General features: G+C 42.3%; 1 protein-coding gene across 1 annotated transcript; it reads right to left on the bottom strand.

Annotated features, from left to right (window-relative positions):
• Positions 1-373: 373 nt before the first annotated feature.
• LOC144023587 (uncharacterized) lies at positions 374-22341 on the bottom strand. Its single transcript, XM_077529222.1, has 7 exons — positions 22247-22341; positions 19938-21160; positions 17819-18166; positions 3704-3720; positions 3345-3522; positions 1436-1648; positions 374-660 (listed from the first exon to the last, which is right to left on the bottom strand). The coding sequence occupies exons 1-7, from the start codon at positions 22339-22341 to the stop codon at positions 374-376; spliced, it is 2361 nt and encodes a 786-aa protein (XP_077385348.1).
• Between the last annotated feature and the right edge of the window lie 773 nt (positions 22342-23114).

Raw genomic sequence — 23114 nt, 5'->3', positions numbered from 1 at the left:
GTGTTCACGTACTGTCTGGGAATTTATAGTTTCTCAAGTTCAATGAGTGAGTTTTTCCACGATTTCCACTGTGCGTCTTAATCTGCTGGCAGTGGACTGTCCCATTCACAATTCTCGGTGCACAGTTCCCGGATGAGAGCCTTACCTTCCATAACGATGGGGGCTGCAAAACCAAGGGGGTCATATAAGCTGTTAACAGTTGAGAGAAGGCCCCTTCTTGTGAATGGCTTGTCTTCTTGTGACATGAGAAAGGTGGAACAGTCATTTTGTAAGTCCCAGTTAAGTCCTAAACTTCTCTGAAGTGGCAGGCGCTCTGCACCAAGGTCAAGATTTTTCAGCTCTTTTGCACGTTCTTCAGATGGAAATGCTTCCATTACAACAGGACTGTTGGAATCTTGTGCAGGCGGATGTTTGAGTCAGAAAGCATTTCTTTCGTGCTTTTCAGAGTCTGGATGGCGTTAATGTGTGAGGGAAAGGAAGCCAGCCCGTCGTTAACATAGAAATTTTTTAGGACGAACTGTTTGGCCTTTTCATTGTACTCCTCTTCTGTGGTCTGCACAGCCCTCCGAAGGCCATATATCGCGATGGCAGGAGCAGGACTATTTCCAAACACATGTACAGTCATCCTGTACTCTCTGATTGGCTTGGTTGGGTCATTACCTTCATACCACAGGAAACGGACAAAGTCACGGTGGTCTTCACGAATGACAAAACAATAGAACATTTGCTCTATGTCTGCAGAAACTGCCACAGCTTCTTTGCGAAACCGGAGCAGGACCCCGATAAGCATGTTATTTATGTCAGGGCCACTCAACAGGACATTGTTCAACGAGGTGTCTTCATATGTGGCACTAGAGTCAAATACTACCCGTATTTGGTTTGGTTTGCGAGGGTGGTGCACGCCAAAAAGCGGTAAGTACCAACACTCATGGTCATTGTCAAGTGGTGGTGATGGTTCAGCATGTCCTGATTCAAACATTTTCTGCATGAAGTTGAAGAAATGTTCTTTCATGTGGGGCTTTTTATCAAGCATGCGATAAAGTGAAGAGAGACGTTTAACTGCTTGACCTCGATTGTTGGGTAGGCTGCGCCTATTTGGTTTGAAGGGTAGTGGTGCCACCCAGCTGTTGGACTCGTCCTTAAACATTTGCTCATCCATTATCTCTAGGAACAGTTCATCATTCACTGACATGGCAGGTTTGTCATCACGCGGGGTTCTCATGAACAGTTCTTTGCTGAGACTCATTTTCAACTAAATCACTCAAGCTGGCCATGTTCAATGAATCAAAAAGGTATTCAGTTTTAAGAATCTTTTCTTTTATGTGGAATGAGTTTGGGCAAGAGTCCAAGAGAGATGCTCGACCATTATTCAACACTGTAGTGCGGTAAACACTGACCTGGCTCGGCACGTGAGCACTCCCTAGGCAGACTTCACCTATGATGACCCAGCCGAGGTCGAGGCGTTGGGCATACGGGGCATCGTGAGGGCCGTTGAAGTGTTCTCTGACCTTGTGCACTCTGGGTATGTCACGGCCGAGAAGAACCAGTATAGAAACATTTGGATCAATTTCCGGGATCTTGTCTGCCAAATGCTTGAGGTGAGCGTGATGCTCTGCAATCTCTGGCGTCGGAATCTCAGATCGATCATCTGGGAGCATGTCACACTCGATTAAGGTGGGAAGCTGAACACTAGTGTTGCTATCGAGAGACTCTATGATGAAGCCATTTGCTTGTCGTGCCCTCGTTTCACCTACGCCTGAGCAGGTTTTTAATGTGTAGACCTTTGTGCCTGTGTTAACGTTGAAGATCTCAAAGAATTCTGTTCTTGCCAAAGACCTATTACTTTGTTTGTCTAACACAACGTAGGCTTTCACTGCTTTCTCTTTCTGGCCTGCAGGATAGATCTTTACTAGACAGATTTTGGAGCAAGAGCGTGAACTGTTACCTTTTCCATAGATCTCAGTGCATTTTGATACGATGGCTGAGTCGGTGCTTTCTGCTTGCTCCCCGCCATGCTCGTATGGAGTTGCTGATTCTGGAGCTTGAATTTTCCATGGTGCTGGTCCAGGATGAAGAGCGGTAACATGTTTGTTGCTCTTACATTCATTGCAGTGTACACTGGTGTGTCAGTTTTTTGCCATGTGGTTGACAGAGGAACAGCACTTGTAACAAATGCTGTTTTCTTTAAGAAATGCTTTCCTGTCATCCAGCGTCTTTGCTCTGAAGCCACGACATTTACGAAGGGAATGTGATTTGTTATGAAGTGGACAATGTTTGTCAGGGTCAAGCACCTTCTTATCATTAGTGTCAGTTGTTTCAGTTTTTCGGACAGATACTGCAGTCTTAGATGTGGGCTTATTCAATCTATCAAATTTGGAAAAAAATTGAATTATTCGGAGCGAGCAAAGGAGCAAAACTTGGGTCGTTAAGAGTTTTAGCTTTGTCGCACACAAACTTCACAAACACCGTGAATGTTGGGTAAGACGCATGATACTGCTCTTTGTAACAGGATGCTGATGTGACCCATTTCTCTTGGAGGTGGAATGGGAGTTTTTGAATGATAGGAGTGACGCCCCTGGACGTATCTAGGTAGCTGAGACCAGGTAAGAAACCATCTACGCGGGCTGCATCAAGCTCTGTGAGAAGATCACCTAGCTCCCTCAACTTGTGATTCTCTTTGTTTGCTATTTTAGGAAAGTCTTCCAGCTTTTTCAGTAGAGCATTCTCTATAGCTTCAGGAGACCCATAGCTGTCTTGCAGTCTTCGCCACACCATTTTAACGCCAGCTTCTGCATCATAGATGTGTACAGCCCCTATTCGTTGCGCTTGCTCTGATGATTTGCGGCCTTGCCATTTACAAAGGAGGTCTAACTCCTCTCTTAGGGATAGATGGAGTCCCATTACTGTATTGAGAAAGGATGCTTTCCAGGCCCAGTAATTCTCAGGTTTATCATCAAATGTTAAGAGCCCTGAACTAACCAGTTCCCTGCGGACAAGATATTTGACCAAGTCTGTTGTTGCGGTGCAATCTGACTCATTAGCACTAACTACAGGGCGTGAAGGTGGTTGCCTGGGCTGTGAATTCGGTGATTGTCTGGGATGGAAATTCGGCGAGTGACTCCTAAAGTGTGGCTGAAATCTTTGATCAGTAGTCATTGGGGTTTGACGCTGGTCATAAGATGTAAAGGTGGTATTTCTGAATGGGTTTTGGGCATTGGCACTGTTTGCTGCACTGGTGGCATTGTACTTTGGTGATGATGCCACTGGTACCGCTTGGAACTCAAAGTCACTGTCCTTGCTGTACTGTGTGCTGTGTTCATCAACATTGCTCTGGACGAACTCACCTTTGCTTTCTATTTGCTGAGTTGCGTCAGTTACTGATGTGGTGGTGACTGGCGGAGGGGGAATTGAATAATGCTGGACGACTTCCTTGTTGCCACTTGGGAAGCAAGTGCTTCCAACTTCCTCCTCGGCTGCTGCCTCCAGTACCTCCGTTTCAGCAGTGGCTGCGGCGGCTGCACTCTGAAGACGCAGTTTAAGCAGGTTAAAGGAAAGCGGAGCTCAGCGCCAACCTGCATTTATTTCATCGTAGCTTCGGCTTCGATGTTGGCTTGTGCTTTTAACATCTCCGCTTCTTTTTCCCCATAAGATGCTTGTGCTTGAGCGGCTGCTGCTTTAGCACGTGCTTTGGCTGCCAACATACTTGCTGTGGACCGCTGACTGGCACGCGAGATGTTGGAACAGTTCGATCTTGTTTCCCACAGTTCACCCAAGTTGCTGACTGTAGGTGTACTTTGGTGGTGGGAGACAGCAGTGTTGTCCTCAGTGTCATCTTTTGGCTGGTTTTTGATCATGTCTTTTTACTATTCTGTCTTTACTAGTGTTTAAGAACTAGCTCTACAGATAGCGAACAGCTTTTCCAATAAAGACCAAGAAGCCTCTTGCTGTTTTGGCAATTTACTGGATGAAACTGTAAAACTACAACATACAAAAAATAAAAGTGCATTACAATCACGTTATATAAAGTTTGAAACAATATAGATTAATATATTAATATATTAATATATAAATATTAATATTAAACAACATGCTTTGTCCCCTTCACCAGAAGGCAGTACAATATATATATATATATATATATATATATATATATATATATATATATATATATATATAAAGCATAGTGAATTTAATTAATTAATGACACTTTTATTTAATTATTTAATGGTGTATTTATTTATTTAATGTTGGCACATTTGGTACTCTATAAGAGACAGGCAGAATGGGCAATGTGAAGAACTTCATTAACACAAAACAGGTAAGGTAAGTGAATGGATTCTAGAGGCTGATAAACCCTGAAAGCCTTAACAAAGTTGGACTCATTATCTTGTTACTGTGGCCACAACTTTATTTGTAAGTCCATATGATGCACGAATGTTTTCAAGCTCTGCGCCAAAAACATCATAGGTGTGCCTACCACAGATATGCCGTCATGCTAATGCGGCTTTGTTGCGCTGTAATGTTTTTGTGCCAATCCAGTGGCATGTTACACCCATGTAACTCTTATGTGCAGTACAAATATCCTTTGTGGTTGACAGGAAATCAACCTTGCTGAGCGCAGCCTTGAGGTTTTTCTCCATCTTGGCATACCGCTACTCTTTCTCGAGGTATGACGAGAAAGACATTCTGTGGGGTAGCTCAGCATTATTGCTAGTAGAGATCTTTTCTGTTATTGCACGGAAAGAGGCCAATTCAACAGTACTCAATAGAGACATTTCCTCTCCAACATATCGCCGAACAACTTCTTCAGCTCACTCCCACTTACTGCTGCTTTTTTACTAAAAATCCAACTTCATCTGTTTGCGTGGTAGAACTGCTGGCTGTCTGCTTACCTGTAGGTGTCCAGAGTTTATGATTTAAAAAAAAAAAAATTTAACCATAAGTACAAGTCTGTTACAGGTTGATAAAGCGATTTTTAAGTGAATCAGACAAATTCATTTGTAGTAAAATCCTCTCTAATACCTTTAATTAGTAATGCGTTAGTGACAACACTGCTTATTAGCAATGCGTCGTTAAACGAAAAACTAGACAGGTGCACAAAAGCACGTGTTCACATGACAAAGCAAGTTCTACTTACAGAAGACATGTTCAGCCACTGTTAATTTCAAAACGCTTTACAAACTTGTTGGAATGCTCCACTCTGACCACTCCAGTAAAACAGGCCTGGCAGTGTTGACTCTGTTAGAGATGACAGAGAAGACTCAAGGATTGAATGAAGTCACAACTCCACTTAAGTGAACAAACAGTGGAAGGACATCATTGCATTGTGCAAAACTAACCCGGGATTTACACCGGTTGCGTGTGCGGTGCGGCTGCGGTGCGTCTTGACTGCGTGCTCTGGACACGTCAATTTTTGGGCCAATCCACACCGGCTCCGCACAGCTGCGGTCCGGCAGCTCCGTCGCCGACCACTTCCCGCCGTGTCTCGCGTGACCGCGCGCGATCATGTGGCATTAAAAACAACGACAAACACACAGAAAGTCTGTGCTCAACAGAGAAGCAGAAATAGAGGTGGACTTTTATTATTTTGTGGCTTTCTACCTCCAATATAAACCTCTCCTCGTCCATGTTCGCTGGTGTCTAAACCGTGAATGAGCACCTCGCACGTTAACTCCAGGCCCGTCTACGCCCACATCACATTTTGCTAACATGCTTGCGAAATAAGAGCTGCCGAGTGTTTTATCTTGAAAGGTAACCGGAAATTTATTTTGAAACTGCGTCGGTCTTCCTGTCCCGCTCGATGTGTTTTGTGCTAGCTTGCCATTTGCCGGAGGCCAACCGCTGCGGTGTCCGGCAAAAATAGAAAATAGGTCTATCCTTGCGGAAGGGCTGTGGCACGCCGCAGCTGAGACGCAGTCGACACCCAACGCACACGCAAGCGGTGTAAACGGCACCATTCGAATGAATGTAATCTAATTGCTTGCGTCGCCGGAACGCACCGCAACCACATCCGGTGTAAATCCCGGGTAAGCACAGTCCAATAATCGGCAAAATTAGGGTCGATTGTTGATTATTTTGAAAGCGTTATAATCGGCTGATTATAATTGAAGGCCGATTAATCGGTCGGGCCCTAATTAAAACCAAATATAACGTCACAACCGTTGGATTACTCCCCGCTGATATACAGTATGTGGCCTGGTCGTTCAGACTGAGGTCACATTGCAAAAACTCGGATATGTAAATGATCTAGGACCATATATGAAAGCGACCCAGGTCGGATTTGAAATAAATAAATAAATAAGTAAATAAATAAATAAATAAATGAATGAATGAATGAATAACGTGTAAATAGCAATAGAACTCAATATTCTGGTCCTTGCAAGATCAGTCAAAATCCAGGAAAACGGCTGGTATTGAGGGGTGTTGCTCCAGTGAAAATGGCTGGTATTGAAAGAGTTAATCAAAATTAAAAAGTGTGATTGTCTTTGCAATGCACCTGGCTCAAGCACTTAACCATGTGAGCTAACCTGAATGTGTGATTAATCAAATTAAAAATTTTAAAATTTTTCTTTTATTTTGGAAAGTTTAGGTTTGTTAGGAACCCTTTTGTTTCGAAGGGGATATATCACATGAAGTGTTGTAACAGTTATAGTGTTTCTATAAAGTTTTGATTTAGTTGAGCCACTGGTTGTCCATCATTTATTTCACCGTAGCGTCGATTCACCGAGCGTGCGCAAATGCCACAGCCACTACTTCATAGATTTCGTCTGTCGTGGGGGTGGTCTGGAACATAAAACCCCACCATGATTTACAGTGGAACTACTATATTTGTTTTGTGGAAATAAACAAAAGTAGCAGTGGCTGCAAACCTTTGCACTGTACTTTATGTGAGGATGTTACTGTCTAAGGTGATGAAATGTAGCTGTGAAAATCCTTATCTGCTTCCTCTTGTAATACTCTGTTGGCAGTGACATTTTCTAGGTGAGTGATACATTTGGCCTTTCAGGATGGGACCACTTTTGGTCCTTGCAATTTTAATTAGGGAAAATTAATTAAGGCATGACATTTTTCCTCTTTTAGCTCTGAAATATGTTTTGTCTAGAACAGACTTCAAACCACAAATGTCGGGAAGAATAACACGTATAACAGGCCGCTGCCAAACTCGAGCGTTATGTCTGTAATGTGATGATTAATGATGATTGTGATGATTGAAAATGGTATGCTGTTTTGATAGTTGGTTGGTTGACATTTGTATGTCCCAAATGACACCTCCCCCTTACTGGCTATCCATCAAGAAGTTTTAATTAATTACTGAAGCCACTGAGAGTTGAGTATGTGTGTGCATGTTCCCTGGGCTGTCATTTGCTACCTGCTCCTCACATGGGGGGTGGGGGTCCTTTGAATGTTCTTAATTTGAACATGTGTGCACGATTGAAATGTGATCAACATGTAATTTTGCCCTCTTCTATTCCCTTAACTATCCATCCATCCATCCATCCATCCATCCATTTTCTTAACTGCTTACTCCTCACAAAGGTTGTGGGGGTGCTGGAGCCTATTCCAGCTAGCTTCGGGCAGTAGGCGGGTTACAACCTCAACTGGTTGCCAGCCAATTGTAGCACTTAACTATTGATTATAAAACAAAGGAATACAAAGGAATCATGCTTAATTTCCATTTTGTCAGTTAATGTTTCACCTACTCATTATGCAATGTAATTTTATCACATCCAGGCTACATGACCTTCACTGTAACTCTAATTTGACTTGTTAATGTTAATTAAACTTATTTGAAGGTGTTAAAGGTGCACGATTGCAAGATTAGACTCAAATTTGAGTGTTAAAATAACCATATTTTTCACCCGCACATGTTTTAAGAATTGTATTATGGACAGGAGGCACGACTGTGGTACAATGACTGTTGCCCTACTTTTCTGCAAAAGGAAAAAATGTTGGAGCTTTCGGGCCGGAATCTTTAACTTTGGCTCTGAGCATGACGTCATGCGCGTGCACGCTATTGTCCCTGTTAGCTCTCACGATTGCACTTCACGGACAGGACAGCTAATTCAAACTGGATTTAAAGAGACCTGTACCCGATACGTCTCAATCCCTTGTGGAGATACCACGGAAGACAAAGAGAAGTAAAAAACTTTCAGACCAGCGTCACGGGAGGACACATTCCAAAGACATGCATGGCAGGTTAATTGGGCGCTCCGAATTGTCCCTAGGTGTGCGTGTGAGTGTGGATGGTTGTTCGTCTCTGTGTGCCCTGCGATTGGTTGGCAACCAGTCCAGGGTGTCCCCCGCCTACTGCCCAGAGCCAGCTGAGATAGGCGCCAGCAGCCCCAGCGACCCTTGTGAGGAAATAGCGGTCAAGAAAATGGATGGATGGATGGATGGATGGAAACCTTTAGGGATGTAACGATATCCAAACATCACAATACGATACGATAATCACGATATGAAGGTCACGATACGATAATTATCACAATATTGTGGGGGCGTTGGCGATATTTAAAAAAGATCACAATATTGTAAAAAAAAAAAATTGTGCCTTCGTGCATAACAGCAATGCATATAAACCACCTACAATCTCTAATAACAATATTAAGGCACTTACTTGGTAATGCAAGCACACATTGATCACTTCACAATCAAATTAGGTTCCCCTTCATCTGACAATTAGCATAGATTTCAAACATAGAAGGCCAAAACATCCATATTGAAAATTTAATTGCACTAATAAACTAGCCACTAGAGGGTGCTAGAACTGCACAAATGGAAATCAACCTGACTTTTTTAACAGATATCCTCCCTTTAAATATTGTGAACATGACGACGACGATATTGTGGCAGTTTTAATATCACAATGTTGCCCTTATGGTGACATCCCTAGAAACCTTTAAAGTCCCATGGGATAAAATGCCGAAGGAAGTGCAGTCAGCCATTGTCAAAAGCAAGCAAACTGCTTCTGACAAGCAACGTCAGTTGATAGGAATTCTTGTTGATGAAATGAGTAAGTACGTGATTAACCCTACACATAGCGGATGTCTTTTCATCTGCCGAAACATGGTTAAGCAGTATTAGTTTTGCTGACATGAAAGCAGGAGGTGACATCATTGCTTGGATGTTATACCTCACTCCTAATTTTAGTGGAAAACCGAATTGAGAGCGCCAAACGGGCAGGGACATTCAAACGACATCGGACATCAAGACAGTTTTAACAACTGCAGAGGCCAACTGATTGTTACGGTTGCAACAGTTTCAGCCAAATCTTCAAACTGAAGAAACCAATGAGACATTGGAGCAGAAGCAATTGGTAAATATCTACAAACGTGGAAGGAATCGAACATAATGAGAGGGCAGAAGTGATAAACCTCATGAAAAGAACATTCTGTCTTCAGTGTAACCATATCAATCATACTGCATCACCTTCAACTGAAGATTGAAGAATCCAGTTGCCCAATCTTTTTACCGTGAGGGGTATGTACTGTCCCTTTGAGTCACTAACTGACATCAGTGTTTTACGTGCATTGGAGCTATCCATTGAATAATGTGGGCAAGGAATAGAGAAGTATTTACCGTACAGACAAAACTGAAGAACAAGGATGTACAGTCGCAAGATGGGGAACTGACCCCGCATCATCCAGATGTTGATGGTCTAGTTTGATGAGAGAACAGAGGTACTGATACTCTTTACTGATGTAAGTTTGATTCAGCATTGTTTTTTTGTGTACAATGACTGTACATGCAATTCTATTCTTAATTTGGACACTGTTGTCTACGTTCTGCAGATGTCCTCCACCGCAACTGATGTTGAGCGCATCCTGACCCTCCCAGCCACTCCACGGCTCATCCTACTGGGTAAGTTTCATAAAAGCATTACGTTATATCCTCATATGAGTCCTCATAGCCATATTTGTTTCCCAAATTGTCTGCATCAGTTGCTGGTGATGGAGTCACATTGGACCATTGGATGATCAGCATCGAAGGACATGTCGTGTGAATACAGTGGAACCTCTACTTACGAACGTCTCTTCATACGAAATTTTCGAGTTACGAAACACCTCAACGGGAAAATATTGCCTCTTGTTACGAAAGAAATTTCTAGATACGAAAGGTAAAAATACATTACCGAACGCAGTGTAGTGATGGGAACATAATTCACCCACGGGAAGTTAGGATGAAGGGAAGCTGAGAAGCTGATGTCAATAAAACGCCAGTCTTTGGCTCCGGGCTTCAACACTCCGCCTCCGACTTCCGTCACTACTCGCTACAGCAGCATACTTTCGGCTATGGCTATTTCCTACCATAGGTACCTATGAGCGTAAATACTAGATCGGTGTTTGTGCATCTTTCTGGCATCCCATTGGATAGGATAATAGGAACCTCTACCATAGGTATCTATATAAGGCGCTTTCACACCAAAAAGCCCAGGAACTTTGAGTTCATGGTAGAGTCAGTTCCGGGTCCGAAGAACTTGTGAGCGGCCCACGAGTTTGCGTTCACACGGCATGAAAGCAGGCAGGGTAGTTTATTCAAATGAGACTGATGACGTATGTCAGGGGAGGAAAAAAAACAGCACTACCCCGCCTGTCCAGCAAGTGGCGGTACCGGTAAAACTGAATGACAAACAACCAGTGTGACGTTGAAAAACGCGACCTTTGACCCTCCATCGCCATTTGTTATGATACAAGGCATATCATCTTTTCGTTTTCCCTGTCATGTTGTACAGAGTTGTGTTTGCAGCAATTAGAACTTCACGGGAAAGGTTGATGAGAACCATTGGGACCCGCCGTATTACCACATCAAGATGAGAAATGGGCAGGACTTGCTCACTTGGAAAGACAGTCAAACCTGCAAGCACGAAGACGTGCACTGGTAAGGTTTAAACACACAATTATACGAAATTTATTTCACATCGGAATTAAGCTGTAACATGTAACGGAGCTCCCCTTGCAAGGTGGAGAACACGAAAAAAAAAAATGAAGTTACAGAGTGTATTAGTGCCTTAAACACAACGTATGACTGGCGCGTTCAGTTGCACGTCTACTTGCGTGTGTCCCCACGCGTCGGTCGTTTGTGGATATTTTGTCGTACTTTCTGCCATGAAAAGGGCAATCGCTGGAAACTGGTGTTTCCTGCCTAGTTCTCGTGCAATTCACGGCAAAATAGGGCTTGATGGTGAGTTGCTGTTCACGCTACATGTACGCTGCGTATTTCATAATACCGTTGGACCTGGATGTATTGTTAGTCTGTCCGCATGTTTTTTGTTTTTTTTGTTTTTTCTGTTAAACACATGATTGACCGATCCAAAGTTTTGAAATGGCTTTCTTTCTTTGACGATGCACGAATGTTAGAACAAAGGTGCCGGGATTTTGGGAAAAGTGCTGATTTTGGAAGTGTCAGATTGCCACCTCAAGCCAGTGGTTTATCATAGGGCCATAAATTGGTGCATATTCCGCTATTTTAAGGTATTCTGTCATGTAAATCACAAGGCTGTTGCACAAAAGTAATTAATGTAGATATTAACATTTATTAATTTGTTGTGTTTCTGTTTCAGATTTGCCACTTCTACCAATCTGGGTGTGTTCCGCGCAGGGAGTGGAAGAACATCAGGACCTCTGAATGGTGGGACGCTGTAATTATGTTTGCATTACTGTTTGTCAAAAATAAAAACATTAAAAAGAATTCATTGAGCATAAGTTTTTATTCGTGTGGAAAAAAAAACAGAACCACAAAAGTGATATGAAAACAAAAGCATTTATTACTTATGCATTTGGCTTATTTGTGTCCACAAGTCTGTTTTGGACTGCCAGGAAGCCCATTTGGAACTCTCCGTTGTGCCTTTGTTCAACCAGCTCATGTGCCACGTGTCGATCTTCCTTGCGCTCCTCGCATCTGAGGTCAACTTCCTCCTTGTGCTGCTCGCGTCTGAGTTCAAGGTCCTCCTTGTGCAACTGCATTTCTTCTAAGAACATTGCACTCGTGGACTCCCCCTTCTTTTCATCAAATTGGTGCAGGTATTCCAAAAATAGGTGGTCTCGGTCCCGTGTCCGCTAACCTATAGGGATGTAAATGTACAATGAGTGACAGTAAATACTTTTGATGAGCTTCCAGTTACATGCCTTTGAACTTATTGGAACTTGACAAAGGGGCAGGAAACTCTGTTCGAGTGGCGCAGTTTCTGCTTGTGGACGGACCATCCTCGCTTGTACCTTCCTAACGCATCGACTTAAACGGTTTCAACAGATTCGTGCAATGAGTAAGAGTACAGTACAATGATTTAGGTAGGGGTAAAACACGGCACTCACGTTAATTAACTTTCATTTTTCATAGTTACAGAACAGAATATGCCACACTACATTGCCAAATATGGCGGCATGCACTTGAAGCTTTTTTAGGCAATACACACTAGTAAAATTGCAGGAATGTAACTTTTTTTTTTTCCCTTTCTCAATGCACCATTATGAGTGAAATGAAAATTGTATATGTGAGTATGAGGATTTATTATTGTGTATGCCTATGAATTTCATGTACATACGTTAATGACAAATGCACGCATGTGTTAATGTGCAATTGTTTACACAAGCAGGATTACACATTTTCTTTTAGTACATTCCAGTAAAAGAAAATGTGTAGTAAATTAATACATTCCAGTAATGTACTTTTTTTTTTTTTTTTTTTTATGAAATGAGTCAGTAGATATAAAGAATGGGTAGGACTAGACAAGTTTTTAACTTCTTTCTACTCCTTTGAACATGTAAACTATTATGAATGATTGCAATAAGTTTCTTCTTTCTTTTAAAATGTTAACTGCTACTCATTTGTTTATAATGTCCAATAAACAAACAAACACACTGCCTTATTCAACGAAGCAAAATTAATTGTGAGTGGGGTGTTGCTTTAAAAGTTTTAAATGAAGCTTTTGAAGTTATATAAAATGAAATGAAACATACCAGGACTGTTCAGTGAGGCATCATAACGTAAAGGAGAGCACAGAGAAGGTCCAGCTGTAAGTCACAGTACATAACATTATTTTTCTTACGTTTCAGTTTCCCTAGAACTGTTTATGAGTTGTTTTTTTTGTTTTTTTGTTTTTTTTTATGAGTTGTTAGGTGATGAGGCTAACAAGTTAAAACGTTTTAGTTACGTTGAATGCAGAGCTTTGTATTAAGGGGAAAAAAAAACAAAAAAAAAACGAAGTGGTTGTTTTGCTTTTAACAGTGAATAGTATGCCTAGCTTCCACACGTCCTTTTCACGAAGCTTTTCAATTTCGTCACTGAAAGCAGGGCTATTTCGGCGTTAGCTGCCTACAATACCTTTCGTTTACTAGGTTAATTGATTTAGGAATGATTTCACATTACATGGGCTCGGAGTTGCCCTGGATGCGTGACTTTGCCAAGCTTAAGCTAACATGCTACGCTAACAGTTTAATGCTAGCGCGGTGTAAAAGCCACGTTGCGACCAAGCATCGACCTAAATAAATATATATACAAAGATGTGCATGAGGCAATTCTGTCTTACCTTCGTGTGTTAGCAAGGCTGTTGGCAATGAATCCTCGCACACTGCCGTGTCCTTGCACATTGCTTCCAGTATGGTGATTGCAGAGTCCTCCTTTGTACTATTGGTGGTACAACCCATCCGGTGGCCGAGAATGTCGTCCAGTCTTTCATACATTTATTAATTTTGCGGTCATTTCCACTGTGGTTGTTGTGGTCCTTGAGTTTCCTTTAGTCCTGTCTGAGTTTCTTTAGTTTTTCCCTCACCTGCTTTTGTGTGTGTAATGTTAACTCTGCTAGCTTCGCGGTTATTATCGTTTCTTGTTGGACTTTCGAAGTGCCGTTGGGTCTCCTCGTCCCATGTTTGCTCAGGAGAGCCTGTACTTCCTCGTCCGTCCACCTCTCGGTTTTTTTAATCCTTCCATTGCCGAAACGTTTGAAGAAAAAGTCGTCGCGCCCGATAGAGTATAGTAAAGAAGAAATGGCGGTTTTACCGCGGGAAAAAAAAAAAATCATCTAACCAAAACGACACACCTCCTCATCCAGTCAACCAATCATAACACACTAGACAACACGCCCCCACCTTGTGTCGTTCAGGGTACACCCAAATACCCTCCTCATGCCTAGGAACTTAGGTAGTACCGTTCCGACCCCCCCAGACCCGGAACTGGTTTTGTGTGTGAACGCAAACTTTGGACAAACTCCCCCGGAACATATGGAAGTTCCATCATAAGTTCCTGCGGTGTGAAAGCGCCTTATGAGCGTATACTAGATCGGTGTCTATACAGCGTCCTTATCATTCATCCCGCGGCCCATGAGGTGTTTTTTGTAAATGTATGAACTAACGGCCAACAAATTTGTGCAAAAATTCAAACTGGTGATTGATGAAGGCACAGTAAGATTTTAATTGCGACGAGACGGGCCTTTAAAAAAAATAAAATAATAATAATAATAAAAAAATAAGATGCCTCACCATACCGGAAGTTTCAGAATTAGTTTAAAAGAATCGCCCAGAAAAAGTGTTCACCAGTCGGGCGTTTGCTCACTAAGATGATGTTTGCCTTTGACATTTCCGAAGGACTGTTTAAAAAAAAAAAATGCAAACATCAATGGATCAGTTCTTTACAAAACACCAGGCAAAAAAAAAAAAAACACTTCTGAGAGAGGAGAACATGAACCAAAGAGGGCAAAAAACGATAGGACAGCAGTTAAAAAGGTAAATGACCATAATTTTTATTCTTTACTCTATTCTTTGTTTTTTACATTATGCACAACTCTCATTTATTGTGCAATAATCTAATTGTAACATGTATTTTTTACATGTTTTAATGGATTTTTATGCTTTATAAAACATTTATGTCTGAATTTTGGGAGGCTTGGAACGGATTAGGGCATTTGCATGGAAAATGCGTCTCTACTTACAAAATTTTCTACTTAAGAACTTTCTTCCAGAACCAATTAATTTCGGAAGTAGAGGTACCACTGTATACCAAAAAAAATCTTCAACACAGGGCTTGCTGCACTTTTTGCTACATTCTGTGTTCAACCTGCAATACCAGGAAGAAGCTGAAAGGATGCTCGAGTTTGTTCAAAAGTAAATGTTTTGTCAGTAATATTGAGCATGTTGTCCCTTTCCTAGCTTTGGTCAAGAATATTTAATTGTAATTTATTATAAGCCAGGTCTGTATATTAACGTAAAATTACAGTTGCGTCTACTGTGTATCTCTATGCACATCAAAGCAGTGGTATGCGGTCAGGCCAAGCAAAGCAAGCAGTGACTAGCTAGTAAAAGAAGGAAAGAAAAAACGAAGAGAAATGAAGTAAAGGCATATCTCTCTTTATCTGCTTTATACTGCCATCTGTCTCATATGGAATCAGGCTATTGCTGTTTGTGAGTGCTGCCCACTTTGACTGGGTGTGCTAATGTCTCGGGAAGCTGACTTCACCTCATCTTAATTTTTTATTCAATTAATGCAATTAGATTTCACATCAAATGCAAATAAATTATTTTTGCGTACCTCAGCTAATATCTTGTATTCTTTCTCTATTATTTCTTTTTAGGCACCTCATCGGTATCAGCCCTGAAAGGGGAAGCAAGTCCATCCAGGTAAAGGTTACATCAAGGAAGATGGGGAAGGCAGCAGGTGCAGCAGGTTTTTTTACAGGTGCCTGTCAAAAAATTAGAATATCAGGCAGTTCACTGAAATCACTGCACCTATTCCTACAGGTGATGCGTCACATGCTAGTATGAGGAGAAAGTCTGGATTGTGGTGAACAAGGACTTGGCTGGAAAGGAGTTGCTTTTTAGCTTCCCCAAACACATTTTGACTCGATGCAGACCACTCCCACTTGACTTCTTTTTGAAGGAGTCCTGTCATAGGGAGAATCAATGTTGAAGGATTTGGAATGAATTCGCCATAGTAACTTAATAATAACAAAAACAACAATCGACAATCGTCGTAGAAGGAACCGCGGCTTTGGCTATTCCCTCACGTTTTTCCTGTATGGGTTGAATACCCATTGTGTCAATAACATGCTTTACTGCCGATGTCAGACTACACAAAACAGCCCGATTTTAGCCCGACCGACGTGTCGTGGACAAACGGGGCATGTCGTAAACGATTTCGGGTTGTCTTGACGTAGCGTCGCCCGTGTAGTGTGACACGTTCAGCGACTGGGCGCCTGTTGTCCGGGACGGTTCACGACGAAAGTCTAGCATGTTAGAATTTTTGCTCGTCTTGACGCATCATGTGACATACCTACGTCGTCGTCCGTTTGGTTCCACAGCATTGACCAATAGCAAGAGGGAGCGAAACGTCAATCACACACTGAACAGCACTTTATAGCTCTTTTTATTTCTGTATACATTTGTTTATTTATTCGTTTATGTATTTATTTATTTATTTATCCCCTGGATATTTTATGGGATGGGGTCAGACAGGTGCATCTCGAGGGGGAAAAAAAAACCCAAAAAGCACCCCGTGCAGTGCTGCGGCTGCATGGAGCGCGCACGCATCCGTGCAACCCGTCAGGCAACGGTGATGTCAATCTATATATTATATAATAATATAATATTTATATATATATATATATATATATATATATATATATATATATATATATATATATATATATATATATATATATATATATATCCCCTCGGGCCAAATGAAATCTTATCTAAACTCTTGTTATTTTGTCCAAAAAATGGCTTTTACTTTGAAGTGTCATAACTAAGTCATTTATGAATATTTTTTCAATTCCAACCACTCAAAATGTTCAGTGGCACCAGACCTATCTATACATATATAGTTTTGTATTTATTTATTTATTTTTAATGCTCCTATGGACAATAATAGCAGTGTTATTCTAATAGCAAGACTAACCATGTTGTACATATATGTATAAAATAAAAGTCTAATTTGAATATTTAATATGGCATAGTTAGAGGCTTGAATAAGATCATAAGTCATGAAAACAGAATTTATTTTGAATGCCCAGTTTTTACACAATGGTAGTTTTCTAAAAAAAACTAAACTCTTGTTATTTTGTCCAAAAAATGTCTTTTCCTTTGAAGTGTCATAACTAAGTCATTTATGAATATTTTTTCAATTCCAACCACTCAAAATGTTCAGTGGCACCAGACCTATCTATACATATATAGTTTTGTATTTATGTATTTATTTTCAATGCCCCCTGTGGACAATAATAGCAGTGCTATTCTAATAGCAAGACTAATTATGCTGTACATATATAGAAAATAAAAGTCTCATTTGAATATTTCATATGACATAGTTAGAGGCTTGAATAAGATTAGAAGTCATGAAAACAGAATTTATTTTGCATGCCCAGTTTTTACACGATGGTAGTTTTCTCAAAAAAACTAAACTCTTGTTATTTTGTCCAAAAAAATGGCTTTTCCTTTGAAGTGTCATAACTCAGTCATTTATGAATATTTTTTCAATTTCAACCACTCAAAATGTTCAGTGGCACTAGACCTATCTAAACATATATAGTTTATTTATTTATTTATTTATTTATTTTCAATGCCCCCTATGGACAATAATAGAAGTATTATGTTAACAGTAAACTTTTTTGGGAACAAGAGGGTCAAAAAGTCACAATAACTGATTTTGATAACAGAATTTATGAATAACACTTTATAACAAATATGAACGAACAAATAGAATTCATGAACACAAAAAACAGCACAACAAAACACCAACTAACTAAACTAACTGAACACCAGTGGTACCTTTTTTTTCATTCAACAATTCAGACAATGGGTCTTGATATGTTTTTTACAGATGTAAGTACCACACTTTGCACAAACATTCGAAGCACGAAGTGGCTTTGTGCAAAGTCCACATTGCTTACGCTTGGCCGAGGGTCCAGCTTGTTGATCTGACTCCTCCACCAAACCTTCGGCAAAATCCAGTGGTTCCCGTCTCAACATTTCAGGCCCAATTAGAGCCTTGCCGACCTCCTCGAGGAAGAGCCGCCGCTTGTAGCTTTTCTTCTTGTTCCATTCCGGGTATATGGTGGTGAAGAGCACAAACGCGTTGAAGCACGAAATGTCCAACATGTGATGGAAAACACACATGGGCCACCTCTGTGCCCGCCGGCGGCAGGAGTATGTGGGGGGGGGGATACGGGTGTGTCGGAGTAGGGGAAATTTTTTCCCTCTGCTCCGACTCACCTGCTCCCAATTTTAATGCACCACACGCACACACTTGTATATACACTGGGTGGGGCCACATTCACGGTGTAAGGGTAGAGCTCGCCAGTCGGCGAGCTGGCGGACTCAGTAACAGGGTTAGGTGTCACTAGTACTCTGGCGTGACGACCGGGGCCTCTCCCCACCGGGCTCGGTGTTCTGGTGTTCCGCCTTCTCCCCTGGTGCTTCCTCCTCTGCTTCCCCCCTCCCGCCGCTGTGCAAATCTCGCGCGGCTGGAGGTGGGGTGGGCACATCTTCCCTCTCTGCGCTGCTGCCCGGTGCCGGTTTCCGGGGGGGGTTCTCGCGGGGGGCCGGGTTCGCGGGGGGGGGTGGCGGCCGTCGGGGGGGGGGGGGGCGGCTTGTTTGGGGGGGGGGTGGAGGTATGGGTGGGTGGGGGGTTGGGTGCTGGGGGTCGGGGTGTGTTCGGGGGTTTGGGGGTCGGGGGTGGTGGGGCCTGGGTCGTGGTGGATGGCGGGTTTGGGTGGGGTGCGGGGGGGTCGTGGGGGGATGGGGGCTGGGGACCGGTGGGGCGCTGTGGGGGCCCGCTGGGCCTCGTTCTGCGGCCTTGGGCTCGGGGGTGTGGGCCGGGGCTGGGGCGGGGGTGTTCCGGGTGTCTGGGTCGGCTCGCCGACCGGTGTCCGCTCGGGTGGCTTGGGGGTGGCCTTGGTGCTGCCGCGGCCTGGGGATTCCGGGGGGGGGGTGCTCGCTTTGCTGGACCGCAGTTGACGGCTTCTTTCTTTGGTGGTGGTCCTTATGCATGCCAGATCCGTCGCACCAGCATCTACTGAAACTCAACAGAAGTACCCTCTCCCTCCCACAGCCCCTTGAATCAGTTGGTGCTGGTGTCTGTGGTTCTCACTTTGCTTTATCTATCCTTCCCTCCTTCCTCTCTTTAGTTTTTCCTCTGGTCACTTGAGATCTTAATTTATTAGAAGTATGAGGTTTCTGGGGTTGGCATAAGACTCTGGTTTTGTAACCACGCAGGAGGGGTCTTGTTGGTGCTGGACTTCACTTTGATGGATTGGATGTACTGGCTTCTATTGATCTCACTCTGCCTTATCGATCCTTCCCTCCTTCCTCTCTTTAGTTTTTCCTCTGGGCTCTTGAGATCTCGCTAAATTTGCTGGAATTTAGAGGCTTCCGGGGTTGGCGTAAGACTTTGATTTTGTAATCATGGGGAAGGCAGGAAGTGTTTGGTCGGTGCTGGATGTCACTTTGATTTACCTTTCTTTTCTCTTTATTTCTTTTTTTTCTGACCTTTTCTCTGGTCTCCTGACCATTTAAATCTCACGACTCTGGCAAGATTCTGAAGTACCTGGTTAAGGCGAAGGGTAATGGGATATTTATAAGGTTTTAGGTGAATGAATGAGTATAAATTTATACGTATTTGCACGCACGCACGCAAACGCACGCAAACGCACACACGCAAACGCACGCACGCAAACGCACGCAAACGCACGCACACATACACACACAAAAAAAAAAAAAAAAAAAAAAAAAAAAAAGAGCAATGATGACAAGACGTTGAATCGGTAAGACTACCGAATGAACAATTCTGAGCTCTTCAAAAAAAAAAAAAAAAAAAAAAAAAAAAAAGGAGTATGTGGCACAGGCCTGGAAAACACACACACATACAAAATCATCAGATGGCAAAACAGCTTTTATGGACAGCTTTTACAAAGACAAACCTTGATATGCAAAACATGTGCTTACCTGGTCCAGCACCTTTGCACATGTATTTTTCAATGACCACGGGCTTTTTTTTCCCCATCTCTATCACCTCCGGTTCTCGGTGCCGCGTGCTCAGGATGAGGACGTTTTTCCTCTTCTTTGCAATGTAAGAGACCAGAGTATGATCTTTTGTGAAAGCAAAAAGGCTGGAAAAGACTTCTCGGCCATTCATGTCCCGGAGCCGTGGAGGAAGCTCAGCCTTGTTTTTTCTGACTGTTCCTGTCAATGCCATTTTTTTTTTTTTTAGTGCAGCCGCCAGGGGGAAAGATGTAAAAAAATTGTCAACAGTCAGTGAGTGGCCTTCCAATTCGGAGCATAGGTCCAAAACGACCCTCATCGCCTGTTTTTTTTCTCGCTGGCCTCCAGTCGGCTTTCCGGTGTACAACTGCATGCTCCAGGCGTAAGCAGTAGATACATCGCAGAGTGTCCATATTTTGAGTCCATATTTTGCGGGTTTTGATGGCATGTACTGCCTAAATGAGCATCGGCCCGAAAACGAGACGAGCTGTTCGTCGATGCATATATCCCTCCCAAGATTGAACATTTTGGGAAGGAGCTCAAGCCACATACTCCAAATGTCACTGATAGGTGACAGTTTATCTAGATGGCGACGGTGTGGCCTGAGGAGCCTATCATCAAATCTAAGTGCCCTATTTATTTGGCAGAAACGCCCATGTGCCATCGCTTTGGAAAATATGGGGCGTCCAGTATCATTTTTCCACAAGCTCTTCGTTGACTCATGTTGTGATTTGTACACCCCAGCCAGGATCACCAGCCCCAAATATGCACGTAGCTCCTCAACAGTCAGCACCCTCCAAGCAGTGACTGACCTGCGTCCTTGGAGGTTAGTCATCTGCAAAATCCGTTGCAGGATGGCCTCGGTGAAAAACAAATCTAATGCAGATTCAGGGCTGCTGATCCTGGCTGTTGCATACAATGTTGGCCCTGGAGTCGGAATGGGGGAGGGGACATAATGGCCGGCCACCTCATGTGTGGAAGACCACATTATTTGTTTATTTTTGGAGAGCCACTCGGTATTTTCATCCTCACAGTCACGTTCATCTGCACCCCCTTCCTCGTCCTCGCTCTCACCTCCATCTGCACCCCCTTCCTCGTCCTCGCTCTCACCTCCGCCATCATCTTCTTCCACCTCCCAGTCATCGTCATCCAAGTCATCCACAGCCTCCTCCGACGTGCAAGATCCAGTAGTGCTTTCAATAACACACGCGATGATCGGCTGGTGTCTTGTCGCGTTTAGACGTATAGTGTGAGTACACGTCCCATCCACAACACGGAGCGAATTTGTCGGGTAATGTGACAGCGCAACTGTCGTGTAAAACAAAAAAATCCCGTAGTCTGACATCGGCATAAGTAGACACACTATGCTGAAAGAAAGCTTCTCTCTTTTGACCCGTATAAGTACTTCCAACCTTTTTAACATATCTTCCAATTTTGTCATGTGTGCCTCAGTGTCCCGTCCAGAAAACAAAACATCACCCAAGTAGCAGATGACCACCCATAGGCCCTGCAGAACTTTTGGAATATGGCGAGAGCACTCGCTAGTCGCTACACCATAGGGAAGTCTGTTTACTTGGTATAACTCTTTGTGTGTGCTGATTCTCATGTACTGTTTTGAATTGTCAACCATCTCAACCTGCTGGTATGCTTGTGATGAGTCAAGCTTGTCATGTTTCGGTTTTGGTGGGTTGGGTTTTGGTTTAGTTTGGGGTGTTTATGTTGTCTTTTGTCTGGTTTTGTTTCCCCTGGTCTCGTCATAGTTAACCTCATCCACCTGTGTGTCTCTCCCCTCCCCATATGTGTTGCTAATTAGTGCCCTCTGCCTGCTGTGTTTCCCAGCTGTTAGGGATGTAACGATATCCAAACATCACGATACAATATTATCACAATATGAATTTCACGATACGATAATTATCACGATATTGTGGGGAGGTTGGCGATACAAAAAGGTTGCAATATTGTACATTGCTTTTGTACATCACAGCAATGCATAAACCTGTACAATCTCTAATAACAATATTGAGGTGGTTACTTGTTAATGCAACATTGAGTTAATCACATTTCTGTACTTCGGCTTCAACTTTTTTCTTCAGAGCTTGTAGCAGATATTTACTTGTGTAAAATCTTGAAATGAATGTAAATTTATCAAATAGAATATTTAGAATCAGAGACTGTTCTAATAGCTTTCTTTGATCCTTGAATAGAATGCTTCTCCTGTAAAATACAACTGTTAAAACGATCAAAATGGACTCATAGAAACAATTCTCAGAACTTCTCACCTCCAGGTTTCGCTGTGCCCACAAGCATTACACTTCAGATGGGTTGATTCGCAAGGCCCCGTGGAGGGAACTTGAGCAGGGAATTTTGCACTCATATACGCCTTTACAAATAATATGCAATTTGAATTTGGCTCTGCAAAGTGCGCAAATTACTTTAGAGTTCTCCAACAACCATCAAGCAAGTAAATCAGAAAGTAAAACTAGTTAAAGTTCATCTCTATTCATGTTCCCGCCAGTGATTCCTCCAAGTTTGGTTGCAAACTGAGCTGAGTTCATTTTTTTTTAACGCTTTAATGAAATATAAATTAAGCTCAACCGTTAATGCTTTCATTTTGACACCCCCCCCAAAAAAAGACAATGGTTTGAAATTATGGATTGATCAAAAGTTACTATATTTTTGGCAATCAGTTCAGGGTGTACCCCACCTACTGCCCGAAACCGGCTGGGATTGGCTTCAGCACCCCCGTGACCCTTGTGAGAAGGAAGCGGTCAAGAAAATTGATTAAATCGATAGACGAAACAGCCCAATCAATGCTTTTGATCATAAAAGAAGAAATATTTTTTGGTATTGTTTTTTAAAAGTTCAGAAAATGTATTTGTATGAATAAATATTGTCAGAACAGTCTGAGAACTGAGATTCAGTGTTTTTTTGTTTTTTTTTATCAATAGTAAAGGAACGATTTACAGAATGTTCTTTGGAAATATTTACAGAACGTTCTTTTTTTGTAAATAACTGAACAGGAATCTTTTTAAGTGTATGAATAAACATGTACAGAACATTCTGAAAATTTATATTCATTGTTTTTATCACAATTTTAAATAAACTATTTACAGAACAGGTTTTTATTTATATAAACTCAGTAAAATG

Source organism: Festucalex cinctus, chromosome 8, assembly GCF_051991245.1.
Source record: "Festucalex cinctus isolate MCC-2025b chromosome 8, RoL_Fcin_1.0, whole genome shotgun sequence".
Lineage (NCBI taxonomy): Eukaryota > Metazoa > Chordata > Actinopteri > Syngnathiformes > Syngnathidae > Festucalex > Festucalex cinctus.
This window is presented reverse-complemented; position numbering and strand designations above follow the sequence as displayed.